Raw genomic sequence first — 16,366 nt, forward strand, 5'->3', positions numbered from 1 at the left:
ACGAGCGATTCTCTGCACCTTATTGTTCTTTATCATGGGATTACACCCTGCGCTTTTTGTGCCTCAGTTTTATCCTACATTAAAATATATCTTCTCTTCATATCAAAAATTCACGCGCTACAAATGCAACTTTATCAGCGCCACACACATCACGATGTGGCAAACCGTTTAACAGTGGAGGGCCTGAAGCGAAGGTGAAGATGAAGGCATGGAGACAATATGGCAAACATTGAGCACATTCTATGCTACGCCCTGGATATATATTATTGACATAGAAATGAATAGTCACTTCTTAAAGGGACTGTCAGTGCAGAATGACTGTTCAAACCAAGCACCGCTGCTTCACGGCACGGCCAATCATTTATATACACCTTCCCACCTGCTTGGTTTCTACTTATCTCAACCCTTCTCTGGCTTCTATGAAGCCAATGCTGTCAATCAAATAAGGGGCAGGTGGACATTCAGGAAAAACAAGTAGGTGGAAAGTGTATATAAATGATTGTCTCCGCCGTGAAGCACCGAGCGGTGGGACTTCGTTTGAACAGTCGTTCTGTGCTGACATATGCCCATTCCTGTATTTTAGAAGGTAAATAGAGGGGCTGACTATTATTACATACCAACGTGTCCAATCCACCACTCAGGAGATCCACTCCTCCCAATGGTACAGAACTAGTAGTCAGGGGAGGTCCACTGACTGGTGGTGCTAGATCAAGGTTTAGGAGGTCACCCAACAGATCGCCCTGAGATGGGATGACTGATGGGTGCGTTTCTGCTTGGGCTTGCACTGTGGTAGCTGCATCTGGACTCTCTGCACTCTCACTGCTGTGGACAAAAGGCATTGTAATTAGCAAGGGTCTGTCTGTAATTTAACCCTACCTCCTTCACATGGGATCTCATGTCTGGTTTTTATGTACTGACAAAGAAAAGATGCTTTTATTTTGGCAAACGAAAAGCAGTTAAGATTTCCATATATGTGCAAAGGGCCATTGTCTAAGACTAAGTAGATCAATTTGCACACTAGTATGAGATACCACATACATCAGTCAGATACAATGCTAACCAGAATGGGATATTCTGAGACCTCATGGCTATAAACCACTTCCCCAATCAGCCAACTTTTATTTTTGCATTTTCGTTTTTTCCTTCCCTTCTTTCAAGAGCCATCACTTTTTTTCTTTTTCTGTCCACAGTCAGAAAAAGGGCTCATTTTTGATGGGACTGTTTCTTTTATTGCTTTCCAAGACGTCTAACTTGTTTATTTGTCCGTCAATAGATGTGTAAAGGCTTCATTTTTTTTTTAGCAGGGGAAGTTGATGTTTTTTTTATTACCACCATTTTGAGAGATACATTTTGATTGTGGCGACCAAGAACTCCGTAATTTCTCAAGTGTTTGCCAATTGGGTTAAATAGTTTCATAATTGTTAGATTGTGATCCTCTGATCATTTATACTATGTACTGCAATAGAACTTTATTCAAGCATATAGTAAAAATCACAGTCTCCTATGTTGCCCAGCAAAAGTTGGGTTTCAATGGAGCACTGTAATGGGAGGCTTGGGGGTTTTCAGCAGATTCCAACTGCCTTAGGTACCCATTGACACGCCAAGATCGTGCTGGGATTGGTCCATTGAGCGCGTGGAACAGCGCCCCTCCACACACTATAAAGGTAGTGGCATTTAAACAGTTAACAGCAATGGGCAAAGCCCAAGCTCCACTCGCTGCTGTTAAGGTACCTTCACACTGAACAATATCGCTAGCGATCCGTGACGTTGCAGCGTCCTGGCTAGCGATATCGTTCAGTTTGACAGGCAGCAGCGATCAGGATCCTGCTGTGATGTCGTTGGTCGCTGCAGAAAGTCCAGCACTTTATTTCGTCGCTGGACTTCCTGCTGACATCGCTGAATCGGCGTGTGTGACGCCGATTCAGCGATGTCTTCACTGGTAACCAGGGTAAACATCGGCCGCGCAGGGCCGCGCTTAGTAACCCGATGTTTACCCTGGTTACCAGCGTAAAAGTAAAAAAAAAAAACAAACAGTACATACTTACCTACCGCTGTCTGTCCCTCGCTGTGCTTCTCTGCAGTGTGAGTGCCGGCCAGCCGGAAAGCACAGCGGTGACGTCACCGATCTGCTTTCCGGCCGCTGTGCTTACACAGTGCAGGAAAGCAGAGCGCCGGAGGACAGACAGCGGAAGGTAAGTATGTAGTGTTTGTTTTTTTTTTACTTTTACGCTGGTAACCAGGGTAAACATCGGGTTACCAAGCGCGGCCCTGCGCTTAGTAACCCGATGTTTACCCTGGTTACCGGCATTGTTGGTCGCTGGAGAGCTGTCTGTGTGACAGCTCTCCAGCGACGCTGCAGCGATCTGGATCGTTGTCTGTATCGCTGCAGCGTCGTTTTGTGTGAAGGTACCTTTAGATTTTGGCTAAATAATAGCCATTAGAGATGAGCAAATGGAATTGCAGGACTCCCGTCCAGTGTCCAACGTCAGTGGGGTACCTAGGGGTTAGACTGGAGGCCCACCAATCTTTTACCTTTGGCCGTGCACTGCACAACTTTTGGTTAGCCATGGCTGGTATTACATCATCTGTGTGTGATGTCAAACGTGATGTTGCGACAGCTATGACAACTCAAAACGCATACGAAGGTAAGAGTTTGACAGGCCTCCTGTCTAGCTGCCAGGTACCACTGACCTGGACCGGAGTCCCGCAAATTGATCTGCTTATCTCTAACAGCCATCCATTTCTTGGGAATGGGGTGGGCTCAGCACACCATACACCTGCTCCCGACTTGTGCCACACATGTAAGGCGGATATCAGAAAAGGGGTTAAAATAAAATGAGATACACTTTTGGAAACCAATCTCTCAATGATACACGAAAAACCCATAAAAATAACCTGCCATCAATTTAATACTCACGAGCCAGCTCGAGGTGGTAGCCTCTTGGGAACAACTCCTCGACTTCCTTCTACAAAAGCATTTGGAGGTTTGTGGTAAACAGAGGCCAGCGTACCAATGTAACAGATGAGTTCCTCCAGCAAAGTGGGCTCAATGAGGTCAGTTTCTTCTGAGATCAAAGGTTTTTCTGCCAGGACCACTTCTTTGGCAGCCACAGGATCAGTAGAGAGCAGTCGCCAGTATATGTAGCCACGATCTCGGAGATCTGGGTTATCCGAGTCCTATGAGTAACATGCAGTAGTAAATAGTTGTGATCTACAACAAAGTTCCAGATTCTCCATATCTCCACAGTCATATAATAATAATAATTAAAAACTGATATGAAAAGGTAGCCTATAGGTCTTATACAACACTGGTCAGTACATTGTAACCGCTGGCATTCACCTGCGTTGCCAAGCTTAGTACTTGCTGTACCAGCTCCTGTGTCTCTGTTGGCTTCTTCAGAAACAGCTTCACAATGGCAGTAAGAAGTTGTAGTTGCACCTAAGATAGAAAGAAATAATAAAGAGCAATATAGAACCATTAGCAGTGTTCCACAGAATCTGTAGGAAGTCAGTTTGACTCCAATCCAGGCAAGCTGGACTGACAGTGCAAACAGACCTACCTGTGTGCTCTCATCATGGAATCCCTCTAAGAAACTTTCCAGCAGCTCATCCGCATTGTCAATGCGCTCAGCATACTCTCCTACTATCCAAATCATGGCCGCCCGTGCCTCTGGTTCATCAAGAGAGTCCAGGTTCTCACATAGTGTGGAGATGACACTCTCATATCTGAGAAAAAATTAGTGACTATCAAACTTGGCATTGGTTTTTGCTGCCTTGTTGTGACATGCTAGGAAATGATCAGGTACACCTAAAAGGACTAATCTTCTGACAATCCTAACCCCACTTGTATCCAAGTCATTACTCATCACCGATAACACTATAGATCCTACATATGATAATGATCACGTCTGACCGATGGAGGCGCAGATCACCTGACCGTCTGACTATAGGTTACAACGCACAATGACACCTACTTGTTTGGGTACTTTCTGAAAATGTCCTTTATCACCACAATGGCTTCTTGGACCACATAATTCACTTTGGTCTGAATGAGATCCAGGAGGGTGCTCACACAGCGCTCTGCAGATTGCTAAAGGAAATCACAATTTAGAATCCATTATTGATTTCACGATACTTTATAGGGGTTTTCTAGCCAGAAGCATTTATCACCTATTTCCTTCCAAGCCAAAGACTTTGACCTCTCTATTTAGCCTTCTCCTACCCATGGGGAGAACATGTAACTGGGGTCCCCTCTTTTGATGACTGGGAAAAGTCAAAATAGTCCTCTTTCCGAAAGGCGTGTCCAGGAGGACGCGCAGGTACTCTGCAGCCCCTGTATATATTGGTATCTATCAAAGGCAAAATACAGTTTAATACTCTTTTTTGACAATTGTGATCTGTGTTTATATATGGACCTTGATACCAAACCACTTGGCGGTAACCACAGGGTTCAGCTACAGCAGTGTATAATATACATTAATATTACCAAGACTTCTTGACTTGATTGCTATAAATTTTTATATTTTGCTCCTACCTTATGCTTTTCCTGCACACTTGTTTCACATGCAGGTATGTTTCCTGATTCCCCTCCCTGTATTTTATTACCTAAAAGTTTTTTGTGATATACTCTTTACTATTAATGAACTCCCGATCATCGTTTTTCCTTAATAATATAGTGTTTCGTAGATAAGGAGATAGGTAATAAATACATATGCCTGGAATATCCCTTTAAGTTGGCCAAAGTGTACATTTGAAGAAATCATTTCATACCTCCACTTTAATAGCGCAGCGTCCAATTGCTCTAACAGCCTTCCGTACAAAATCTACGTCCACCTCTGTGGCATATTCCTTCAGTTCAGCCAGGACCTAATTGTTTTTTAAAGAAATGATATTGAAGTACAGATATCCTAACTGGAAAGTTTTCAGCCCCCCCCGACAAAATGTGTACACCCCTAAATAATACCGCCACCAACCTGGGCAATATTGGCAGGTGATGCCAGTCTGATCATGATGTCAAGCTTTTCAAGTTTAACATAGATTGGGTCATTGTATTTCACAAAGAAAACTTTCATCTCATGCTTCAAGATCTCTGGCCTGGAAGAAAAGGCACGAAGAATAAGCGTCAGTGACCGGGGAACACAGCATTGGTCAAGCTGGTCAGTTTGGACATGAAAATCTTACCGCTTCTGCACGATTAAATTGATATTGCGCAGTGCCACATACTGCAATTCAGGCTCAGCAGAGAGCAAAGTGACAAGAGGGGGTGCCAGCTTCTTTAACAGTGTCCCATAGTAGTCCAAATCTTTTGATAGCAGTTCCATAAGTTTCATGAGGACCTTGACCGCAGAAAGGACCACAGCTGAATTGGCATGTGAAAGACGTGGTGTAACACGTTCACATACACTGTGGAGAGGACAAGGGCATCAAATATAGTGTAAAACAAAAAAAAATCCATTAACAATTTCTATATTAAAGGATTTTGCCAGGATAAAATGACTGTACAAACCACCAAGCACAGGAGTTGGGTGAACCATCGGTATGGCTGATCAGGTCAGTACATCTACCTACCTGATAGTTTTCCATCTATCTCTGCGGCGATGTGTCCAAATCATGTAGGCTTAAAGGGAACCTGTCACCTGAATTTGGCGGGACTGGTTTTGGGTCATATGGGCGGAGTTTTCGGGTGTTTGATTCACCCTTTCCTTACCCGCTGGCTGCAATATTGGATTGAAGTTCATTCTCTGTCCTCCATAGTACACGCCTGCACAAGGCAAGATTGCTTTGCACAGGCGTGTACTATGGAGGACAGAGAATGAACTTCAATCCAATATTGCAGCCAGCATGCAGCCAGCGGGTAAGGAAAGGGTGAATCAAAAACCTGAAAACTCCGCCCATATGACCCAAAACCAGTCCCGCCAAATTCAGGTGACAGAGTCCCTTTAAAGGCAGAGCATTGGAGGTGGAGTCGTGGAGTCAGAGCCCATTTTGGTGGAGTCGGAGTCATGGAAATTGAGAAGTCGGAGGTATGACCTATCGACTCCACAGCCCTGCCTAAAGGTGCACTGACGTTCTTGGTTTGAACAGTCATTTTATGCCAAGATGTACTTTCAACTTACCTTTGAGCTTCCCGGTCATCTTTGGGAATATAGTTGGCCAAACAGTCCAGGATGAAGATCTGACCCCATTCTGTACACTCATTAAGAGCAGTAAGCAACTTATTGATTGACTGTGGGTTCAAGTCCAGGAGGTTACTATTCGGGTGTGACTCCGCAATCTCCGATAGAGCTGCTACTGCGTTAGCCACAACCTAGAATGAGAAGGTAGGATGTACAATCAGGTATAATACTCGTCAGCCAACAAGGTCCAAACAGTAGCCATGATTTGCGTTTTTAGGCATTTTCAGTGACGAATAGTAACTTTGACTATTACAGCAAACACATGGTGGTAACTGCTTTAGGCAGGATCTGACAGCTGGCTGGTCCACTTGCAGGACCTTTAATGATGCCCCTCATCTTCACCAACAAAACGCTATATGGTCAGTTTCCTTACCATTGGATTAGAGTCAGAAATGAGATCTTTCAACGTATCAAGAAAGCCCTGATCTTCCACTAGCTGAGCGTTAATGTCATGCAGCTTGGCGACACACACGGCTGCCGTCTTGCGCACATATGGGTCCTCATCCTTCAGGCATTTGCGCAATGGCTCGCAGAGATACTCGGTGATTTTGTCCACGCGGATACAGCCCATGGTGCGCACCGCCAGAGCACGGATCAGGGGGTTTGGGTCTTCACAGTCCTGAACAAAAGAGGACAAGTCAAAAAATATGTACATAAGACATGAATAGAAGATACAAAACTACATTTAGAAGCTGGGATAAAATGATTGGGTTTATTATTTCATATGATAAATGAATGAAGGCAGCAGCCCATAGTAATAAGCTATATGAAGTGCTTGGAGTAAATGATCAGGTTGTGGCTGCCTTCCCACAAGTGTAATATAACCTCCGTGATATCGGAGACATCCATCCGCTGAAAGACGACCCACGTTATCAGTATGTCAGGGTGGGTGCAATATGGTGCCAAGATGTAAAGTCTGCAGGGAATGTTTTCTATTGATTAACTTTATAAGCAGCAAAAAGATAGCCGACATGTAGCAGAGGACAGCATTTGCCAAGGCAAGCTGGCATGTTACATGGCAGCTGGGAAACGGCATACAATTCCACATATAAAACTACTTGGTAGTGCTCCCATCATGCATTTCCTTATTTTAAAGGGGTTACCAGGATTTGATAAAAGTTGGCAATACGCAGGCGATGCTTCAAAATAATAACATATGTAATAATCCACCAGCTAGTTCCCCTGCCGCCCCCACTAGTTTTTGTGGACGAGGTCTACAGCCAATCACTGCCCTCAGCAGTGTCGGCCATGCTACTCACCTCTGAGGCCATGCACTTACATGTGATCAGAATGTCACCAATTCCGGACAATTCACGGAATACATTTTTTATTATTATTCTAAAGAAGTCCTCTCAAAGTTTTTTCTTCAGTAAATCTGTGTATGTGCATGTAGTGTTAGTGTATCAATATATTCACCTAGCTCCACCTTAGGGGTCTCAAAGCATTGACCACCCAAAAGAGCTTTCAATATGTCACTGAAAACATATATATGAAATGTAGTGACTAACCATGGTGCAAAAAACTATGTTAAGCTAAAGAACAAATCAGGATACTGAAATATGGTGAGTTTTTTTTTTTTTTTTTTTTAAAGGGGTTGTCCGGTTAGAAGATGTTGATGAACTAACAGCCCCCATTTTTCAGCTGTCATAAGCTTAGGCCACAGCCAAGGTAAACACATTGAATGAAGCTGCAGTGCGCAGATCCATTCCATGTGTAGTGCTCGCTGCTGGGTACTGCAGAACAGCTCCTTTCATAAGGAGTAGTGATGAGGGAATGTGCTCGGATGAGGTGTTATCTGAGCATGCTCGGGTGCTAACTGAATGTCTTCAGCGTGATTGAGAAAGAAAGTTCAAGTCTCCATGGCTGCATGTCTCGTGACTGTTCAACAGCCGCAACACATACAGTGATTGCCTGTTTGTTATGCAGTCCATTCGTGTGTTGCGCTGTCCAACAGCCACAAGACATGCAGCCTCGGGGACTCAAGCATAGTATTGGGGCACGCCGAAGACATTCAGTTAGCACGTGAGCATGCTCAGATAACACCTTATCGGAGCATGTTCGCTCATCACTAATTAGGAGCTGCACCAACATACTGAATGGAGCCGCGTAGTGCAGCTTAGTTTTAACAAACAATAAGAGACATTGGGGAATTTTCATTCATCACAGTACAGTGACAGGTTTAGCTTAAGTGGGAACAAATATGGTTGTGGGCTTGGATGGGTTAGGAGGCCGGGGGTAGAGGCCCAAAGTCTTCAGCGGGCATTACATCCTGCTCCAATGGAAGCAATACCTTTATATTACTTATCATATTGTATCAATCATAATGTATCCGTCCCATCAAACAAAGCGATGAATGGCGGTAATGTGAATTATGACTGGAGATGCATCTTCATTTCATCACCCACCTTAACAAAGGTGTTTACAGCCATGATGGCCATGTCTGGCTGGCTCTTGGCATAGTTCATCAGGTATAAGTACACCAGCTTCTTCAGCTCCAGGTTATCAGTCTGCATGCAGTTCACCACATCCGGAAACAGGGCACTGTCACAAAACGGAGAGCGTTAGTGACATGGTGATCAAAATGACAATTTTTAGCATTTTGTTTTTTTTCCTCTTTAGGGTGCTAAACAAAAAGGGTTGATTAATTCCATATTTTGATAGCCTTGTTGATAGTAAATATGCTTTATTTTTAACAGGGGTAGAAAAGAGAAGAGATTTTTTTAAAAGCTTTTTCTTAAGAGACTTAAACAAGCGATATTACATAGTGCAATACAACAGTATATAGCGAAAATCTCGGGTCTCCTCTGGATCTCAGCCTGTGGATTAGCTTCCTAGGAGCACCAAGATGGCAGCGACGAGGGCCTACACAGCAGGTCCCTGGCTGACCATGGTAACTCTTTAGTGACCGATCGTGTTGCAGAGGGGGGTGATGGGATTTGATACGTGCGTTCCATTTAAATGCTGGTGTCAGTGACTGACAGTGCCATCTAAACGGTTAACAAATGTTAGAGACAAGTGCTGGATAGGTATTATTACCGGCATAAGCCGTGTTTAGAGGGAGCTAAGCTCTTGAGCCCCCTCCTCACAAGCGGATAACCTCCCAGGATATTATTTTACGTTGTACTGTGGGAAGGGGTTAATAACCCTACAAAAGCTACAAAAAGAAAAGAAGAAACAAAAAGAAAGAAAAACAACTGAAGGAGCAAAATATGAGGTTTGCAGATCACAAGGATTTTCCAAAAGAGCTGAACTGGCACAATATGATGACTGATAACTTCCCGGCGTTAATAAAAGCCAAGTCAGCTAGTCAGTAAGTGACAGCCGGCCAACTTCCCCAGAATCACTAACACCGCCAACCATCGCCAGTAACAGCGCAATGTGACAACCTGCCCCCAACCATCGCCAGGACCAGCGCAATATGACAACCTGCTCCTCAACCATCGTCAGTAACAGCGCAATGTGACAACCTGCCCCCCAACAATCGCCAGTAACAGCGCAATATGACAACCTGCTCCCCAACCATCGACAGGACCAGCGCAATATGACAACCTGCCCCCCAACCATCACCAGTAACAGCGCAAGGTGACAACCTGCCCCCAACCATCGCCAGGACCAGCGCAATATGACAACCTGCTCCTCAACCATCGCCAGTAACAGCGCAAGGTGACAACCTGCCCCCCAACCATCGCCAGGAGCAGCGCAATGTGACAACCTGCCCCCCAACCATCGCCAGTAACAGCGCAATATGACAACCTGCTCCCCAACCATCGCTAGGACCAGCGCAATATGACAACCTGCTCCCCAACCATCGCCAGTAACAGCGCAATGTGACAACCTGCCCGCCGCTCACCTAACATCCTTCCCCACGGTCATGGAGGCTATGACTTTCTTCACAGCTTCCTTCTTCTTCTCCTTCTTGTCGCTGTTCAGCTCTGCTTTTAGCTCAAAGATCTCACCTGTAGGTGCGAGATGTAAGAATAGCTCTAGCACCGGTGTATTACAAGGCTGTGGGTAGCGAGAGCCCCCCACATCTCCACGGCTTACCTTTCTTGGTGGTGGTGAAATACTTGGAGTCCGTCATATTTGATTTTGCTCTTAGCTGTAAGGAAAAGACACAGCAGGTCGGAGAGTGAGGAAGGACTATTTCCACAGAGTTATCAGCAGGAAGGAACGAGCCGCCCCCTCTGACAGGAAAGGAAACAAGGAGCAGGTCAGAGGGGAGGACGGAGGCAACACCAAATCTGGGACTGGAAATCCCGGCAGGACAGTAACATGGGATAACTGACTTCCTATGATAGCAGTCTAATTACATGTATGTCCGACTGACGGAAAGTAGATTGTGAGCCCACTGGGGACACGGACGATGTGATTACACTAATCTTTATCCTTCTGGAACCATAATGAAATTCCAAGTAACAGGTAGCAGTAATAAAGTAAGGACTTCTCAGCTCCCTACACAGCGGAGTGAGGGGGTAGAGCTGGTCCTATATACACCCCGCACATGTGACACCGCTACGTCATGTCTCGTTCTACTGTGTAACCTGGCATAGATTAGACTTGTGCCCCACTACTAACAGGGGCATGCTATATGGCGGAATACCGCGTAGTGATAACACTATACAGATGGCAAACAATCCCCATTATATATAGGTAAGGTGGCTAAAGCAATGAAAACCACAGTAGTGCCAGTCATGTGCCCCCCGAACAGCGATACCACCTGTAACAATGCATAGCCTCCATGTAGCACAGGCAATAGGGACGTGCATCTTCCTTGCCTGCTGCACTGGATGATGGCCATCAGGGGGCGCAGTACGTGCCCTACCTGCTGCCATACTCTGGGGCACACAGACGATGAGATCCCAGATATCCAGTGCTGTAGGGATTGAGCAGATAACTCACCCTGGTATAAGCTTAGGAGGCCATTACACCAAGATGTTGACGAGTGGCCAGACCTGTCCTACAGGTTTTCCTCCCAGTTGCAGCATTTTGGAGTCTCGTCACACAGGACACCATTCTCGGTGGCACCGGCACATTAAATGGAAACTTGGTGCATTTATTAATACTTGATAGCCATCAATATATAAACCACCAGGTCATGTAACCATAAGAGAGGATTTCAAGCGTAAAACATTCTTATCGTAGCGGCCATAGAAATCAGCCACCGTGCCCGAGATTCATGAAGTTGGTGCAAAGTCAGAAATTGACTTTTTTTCATGTCTTCAGTTGTTTTTGCAAGTGTTGGTGGCAAAACTCGAATGCTGGCACCAGAAGTGGTAAATATTGAGTCAAAATGCTGACATACTGGAAAAAAAGCTGGGGGACGGGAGTGAAATTGTGCCACATTTTGTGACTTTTAAAAAAGCCGCAATTGTTGAATTAGGTATAAACATCTGGAATTGCTAGATTCTGCTCACAATGCAGAAAAAAAAAAGAAACAGGTGAGAACATATAAAAATAGACTTAAAAAAAGGTGCAAATACAATAAGGAATTGGGGCAAACAAAAAAGGCACAAAACTAGACAAAAAACAGGCGCAAAGGCAACGATGAGATTTTAAAGGGAACCTGGCAGCTGATATGTGTTGCCTGATCCACCAGCCGCACGTGTCAGTCACTGGCTGTACAATCACCGCCAGCTATGTCTGAAGCGGAAAAGAGAAACACTTGGGTTTAAGAGCTGCCGGGACCCAACTACAAGGAAAACTAGTGGGACAGGGGGTCCCCGGTGACTTCATCCTTCCCCCCTGCTGCAGTGACAGGGGCCGGTCCGACTCATCTCCCGTGCGGCTCGGTCCCTGACAAATATTAAACTGCCCAGAGTTAAACATATATGGCTGGATCGTACAGCCACGGCCTGACACTCGCTGCTCGGGCAGCATGCATCAGGTGCCGGCCTCTTAAAGGGGTACTCTCATCAGCATATTTCACAGCGGAGACGGGAAGAACTGCTCCTAGTCCGACCACTGGCAGAGCGGGGCACAAGTGTGTACCATCCACTCCCTATGGGGCTGCTGGACTTTTCTGACTGCTCCATAGAGAATGAATAGAGCAGCAGCGGGGTGTCCAATATGCTACTACAATCACTAGTGTCGATGTGTTGGCACAGTGACAGCCCCCCACTGACATATGACAGGGTCCGCCGATGTGTTGCCACTGTGACAGCCCCCCACTGACACATGACAGGGTCCGCCGGTGTGTTGGCACTGTGACATCCCCCCACTGACACATGACAGGGTCCGCCAATGTGTTGGCACAGTGACAGCCCCCCACTGACACATGACAGGGTCCGCCGGTGTGTTGGCACAGTGACAGCCCCCCACTGACACATGACAGGGTCCGCCGGTGTGTTGGCACAGTGACAGCCCCCCACTGACACATGACAGGGTCCGCCAATGTGTTGGCACAGTGACAGCCCCCCACTGACACATGACAGGGTCCGCCGATGTGTTGGCACAGTGACAGCCCCCCACTGACACATGACAGGGTCCGCCGATGTGACAGCCCCCCACTGACACATGACAGGGTCCGCCAATGTGTTGGCACAGTGACAGCCCCCCACTGACATGACAGGGTCCGCCGGTGTGTTGGCACAGTGACAGCCCCCCACTGACACATGACAGGGTCCGCCGGTGTGTTGGCACAGTGACAGCCCCCCACTGACACATGACAGGGTCCGCCAATGTGTTGGCACAGTGACAGCCCCCCACTGACATGACAGGGTCCGCCGGTGTGTTGGCACAGTGACAGCCCCCCACTGACACATGACAGGGTCCGCCGGTGTGTTGGCACAGTGACAGCCCCCCACTGACACATGACAGAGTCCGCCAATGTGTTGGCACAGTGACAGCCCCCCACTGACACATGACAGGGTCCGCCAATGTGTTGGCACAGTGACAGCCCCCCACTGACACATGACAGGGTCCGCCGATGTGACAGCCCCCCACTGACACATGACAGGGTCCGCCGGTGTGTTGGCACTGACAGCCCCCCACTGACACATGACAGGGTCCGCCGATGTGTTGCCACTGTGACAGCCCCCCACTGACATGACAGGGTCCGCCGATGTTTTGGCAGTGTGACAGCCCCCCACTGACATGACAGGGTCCGCCGATGTTTTGGCACTGTGACAGCCCCCCACTGACACATGACAGGGTCCGCCGGTGTGTTGGTACTGTGACAGCCCCCCACTGACACATGACAGGGTCCGCCAATGTGTTGGCACAGTGACAGCCCCCCACTGACACATGACAGGGTCCGCCGGTGTGTTGGCACAGTGACAGCCCCCCACTGACACATGACAGGGTCCGCCAATGTGTTGGCACAGTGACAGCCCCCCACTGACACATGACAGGGTCCGCCGATGTGACAGCCCCCCACTGACACATGACAGGGTCCGCCGGTGTGTTGGCACTGACAGCCCCCCACTGACACATGACAGGGTCCGCCGGTGTGTTGGCACTGACAGCCCCCCACTGACACATGACAGGGTCCGCCGGTGTGTTGGCACTGTGACAGCCCCCCACGACACATGACAGGGTCCGCCGGTGTGTTGGCACTGTGACAGCCCCCCACTGACACATGACAGGGTCCGCCGGTGTGTTGGCACTGTGACAGCCCCCCACTGACACATGACAGGGTCCGCCGGTGTGTTGGCACAGTGACAGCCCCCCACTGACACATGACAGGGTCCGCCGGTGTGTTGGCACTGTGACAGCCCCCCACTGACACATGACAGGGTCCGCCGGTGTGTTGGCACAGTGACAGCCCCCCACTGACACATGACAGGGTCCGCCGGTGTGTTGGCACTGTGACAGCCCCCCACTGACACATGACAGGGTCCGCCGGTGTGTTGGCACTGTGACAGCCCCCCACTGACACATGACAGGGTCCGCCGGTGTGTTGGCACTGTGACAGCCCCCCACTGACACATGACAGGGTCCGCCGGTGTGTTGGCACTGTGACAGCCCCCCACTGACACATGACAGGGTCCGCCGGTGTGTTGGCACTGTGACAGCCCCCCACTGACACATGACGGGGTCCGCCGGTGTGTTGGCACAGTGACATCCCCCCACTGACACATGACGGGGTCCGCCGGTGTGTTGGCACTGTGACAGCCCCCCACTGACACATGACAGGGTCCGCCGGTGTGTTGGCACTGTGACAGCCCCCCACTGACACATGACAGGGTCCGCCGGTGTGTTGGCACTGTGACAGCCCCCCACTGACACATGACGGGGTCCGCCGGTGTGTTGGCACTGTGACAGCCCCCCACTGACACATGACGGGGTCCGCCGGTGTGTTGGCACTGTGACAGCCCCCCACTGACACATGACAGGGTCCGCCGGTGTGTTGGCACTGTGACAGCCCCCCACTGACACATGACAGGGTCCGCCGGTGTGTTGGCACTGTGACAGCCCCCCACTGACACATGACAGGGTCCGCCGGTGTGTTGGCACTGTGACAGCCCCCCACTGACACATGACAGGGTCCGCCGGTGTGTTGGCACTGTGACAGCCCCCCACTGACACATGACAGGGTCCGCCGGTGTGTTGGCACTGTGACAGCCCCCCACTGACACATGACAGGGTCCGCCGGTGTGTTGGCACTGTGACAGCCCCCCACTGACACATGACGGGGTCCGCCGGTGTGTTGGCACAGTGACATCCCCCCACTGACACATGACGGGGTCCGCCGGTGTGTTGGCACTGTGACAGCCCCCCACTGACACATGACAGGGTCCGCCGGTGTGTTGGCACTGTGACAGCCCCCCACTGACACATGACAGGGTCCGCCGGTGTGTTGGCACTGTGACAGCCCCCCACTGACACATGACGGGGTCCGCCGGTGTGTTGGCACTGTGACAGCCCCCCACTGACACATGACGGGGTCCGCCGGTGTGTTGGCACTGTGACAGCCCCCCACTGACACATGACAGGGTCCGCCGGTGTGTTGGCACTGTGACAGCCCCCCACTGACACATGACAGGGTCCGCCGGTGTGTTGGCACTGTGACAGCCCCCCACTGACACATGACGGGGTCCGCCGGTGTGTTGGCACAGTGACAGCCCCCCACTGACACATGACAGGGTCCGCCGGTGTGTTGGCAGTGACAGCCCCCCACTGACACATGACGGGGTCCGCCGGTGTGTTGGCACAGTGACAGCCCCCCACTGACACATGACGGGGTCCGCCGGTGTGTTGGCACTGACAGCCCCCCACTGACACATGACAGGGTCCGCCGGTGTGTTGGCACTGTGACAGCCCCCCACTGACACATGACAGGGTCCGCCGGTGTGTTGGCACTGTGACAGCCCCCCACTGACACATGACGGGGTCCGCCGGTGTGTTGGCACTGTGACAGCCCCCCACTGACACATGACGGGGTCCGCCGGTGTGTTGGCACAGTGACAGCCCCCCACTGACACATGACGGGGTCCGCCGGTGTGTTGGCACAGTGACAGATGCTGCATAACATCTATTCCCATCTGTAAGGGCAACACATACACGTGACAGAGGGTATACACATGGTCGCCAAGAGTCTCCCAGCACACAGGTGGTCTGTGACCATTCTGCACTACAACTCCCAGCACGGCCGGTCCCTGACAGCTGTCACAGTGTCACGGCCGGATCCCCGGGAATGAATGGTGACCGGCAGGAGGCAGCGGAGCGCTCCCCGCCCCTGACTGAGCTGTCACTACCCTCTCCCCGGCAGATCGGACCTCACACCGTCAGTCACCGGTGCCGCCAGCACTACGTCCGCGGATGGCGGAGAGTCTGACCTGTGTGAAGGACGCGGTGACCGGTCCTGGGCTGCAGATGTCAGGCGTATGCGGAGCTTCCTCCTCCTCCCGGCAGATTAACGTAAAGATGGCCGTCACCTGATCCCGGAAGTGACGACGGAGGGACATCCGGTATTCACGTCTAAGAGCTGCAGTTCCCATGGAAACCTGGAAACAGAGGAGCAGATGAAGGGTCGCGTGTTTCTGTGAGAGCCCCCTATAGCAACTCCCATGTGGGCTGCTCAGCGGTGAGGTGACGAGAATGGAGGAGACCACGGGAGCTGCCCAGAGACCCGCCATCCTGGTCACCTCACTGAGGGGCCGTGCTCATACTGAGGGGGACACAGGCCGGCATTCTGGAGCAGGGCTGAAGTAAGAACGTGTAGCTGTGTATATGCAACACATACAGTGGGT

At 49.7% G+C, this 16,366-nt stretch overlaps 1 protein-coding gene across 2 annotated transcripts in view; it reads right to left on the reverse strand.

Annotated features, from left to right (window-relative positions):
- Positions 1-16,114, reverse strand: part of AP1B1 (adaptor related protein complex 1 subunit beta 1) — a 29,391-nt gene extending 13,277 nt beyond the window's left edge. The window contains exons 1-14 of one of the 2 annotated variants that reach the window (XM_069759993.1): positions 15,953-16,114; positions 10,221-10,275; positions 10,027-10,132; positions 8,582-8,717; positions 6,550-6,795; positions 6,117-6,307; positions 5,182-5,403; positions 4,974-5,094; positions 4,771-4,866; positions 3,975-4,090; positions 3,561-3,726; positions 3,341-3,439; positions 2,918-3,177; positions 618-822 (exon numbers count right to left, since the gene is read on the reverse strand). In XM_069759993.1, coding sequence (XP_069616094.1) covers positions 618-822; positions 2,918-3,177; positions 3,341-3,439; positions 3,561-3,726; positions 3,975-4,090; positions 4,771-4,866; positions 4,974-5,094; positions 5,182-5,403; positions 6,117-6,307; positions 6,550-6,795; positions 8,582-8,717; positions 10,027-10,132; positions 10,221-10,275; positions 15,953-16,114 — 2,181 coding nt within the window. The remainder of the gene's footprint in view (positions 1-617; positions 823-2,917; positions 3,178-3,340; positions 3,440-3,560; positions 3,727-3,974; positions 4,091-4,770; positions 4,867-4,973; positions 5,095-5,181; positions 5,404-6,116; positions 6,308-6,549; positions 6,796-8,581; positions 8,718-10,026; positions 10,133-10,220; positions 10,276-15,952) is intronic. The other variant, XM_069760001.1, reaches the window with a different exon arrangement.
- Between the last annotated feature and the right edge of the window lie 252 nt (positions 16,115-16,366).

This window comes from Ranitomeya imitator, chromosome 1 (assembly GCF_032444005.1).
Source record: "Ranitomeya imitator isolate aRanImi1 chromosome 1, aRanImi1.pri, whole genome shotgun sequence".
Lineage (NCBI taxonomy): Eukaryota > Metazoa > Chordata > Amphibia > Anura > Dendrobatidae > Ranitomeya > Ranitomeya imitator.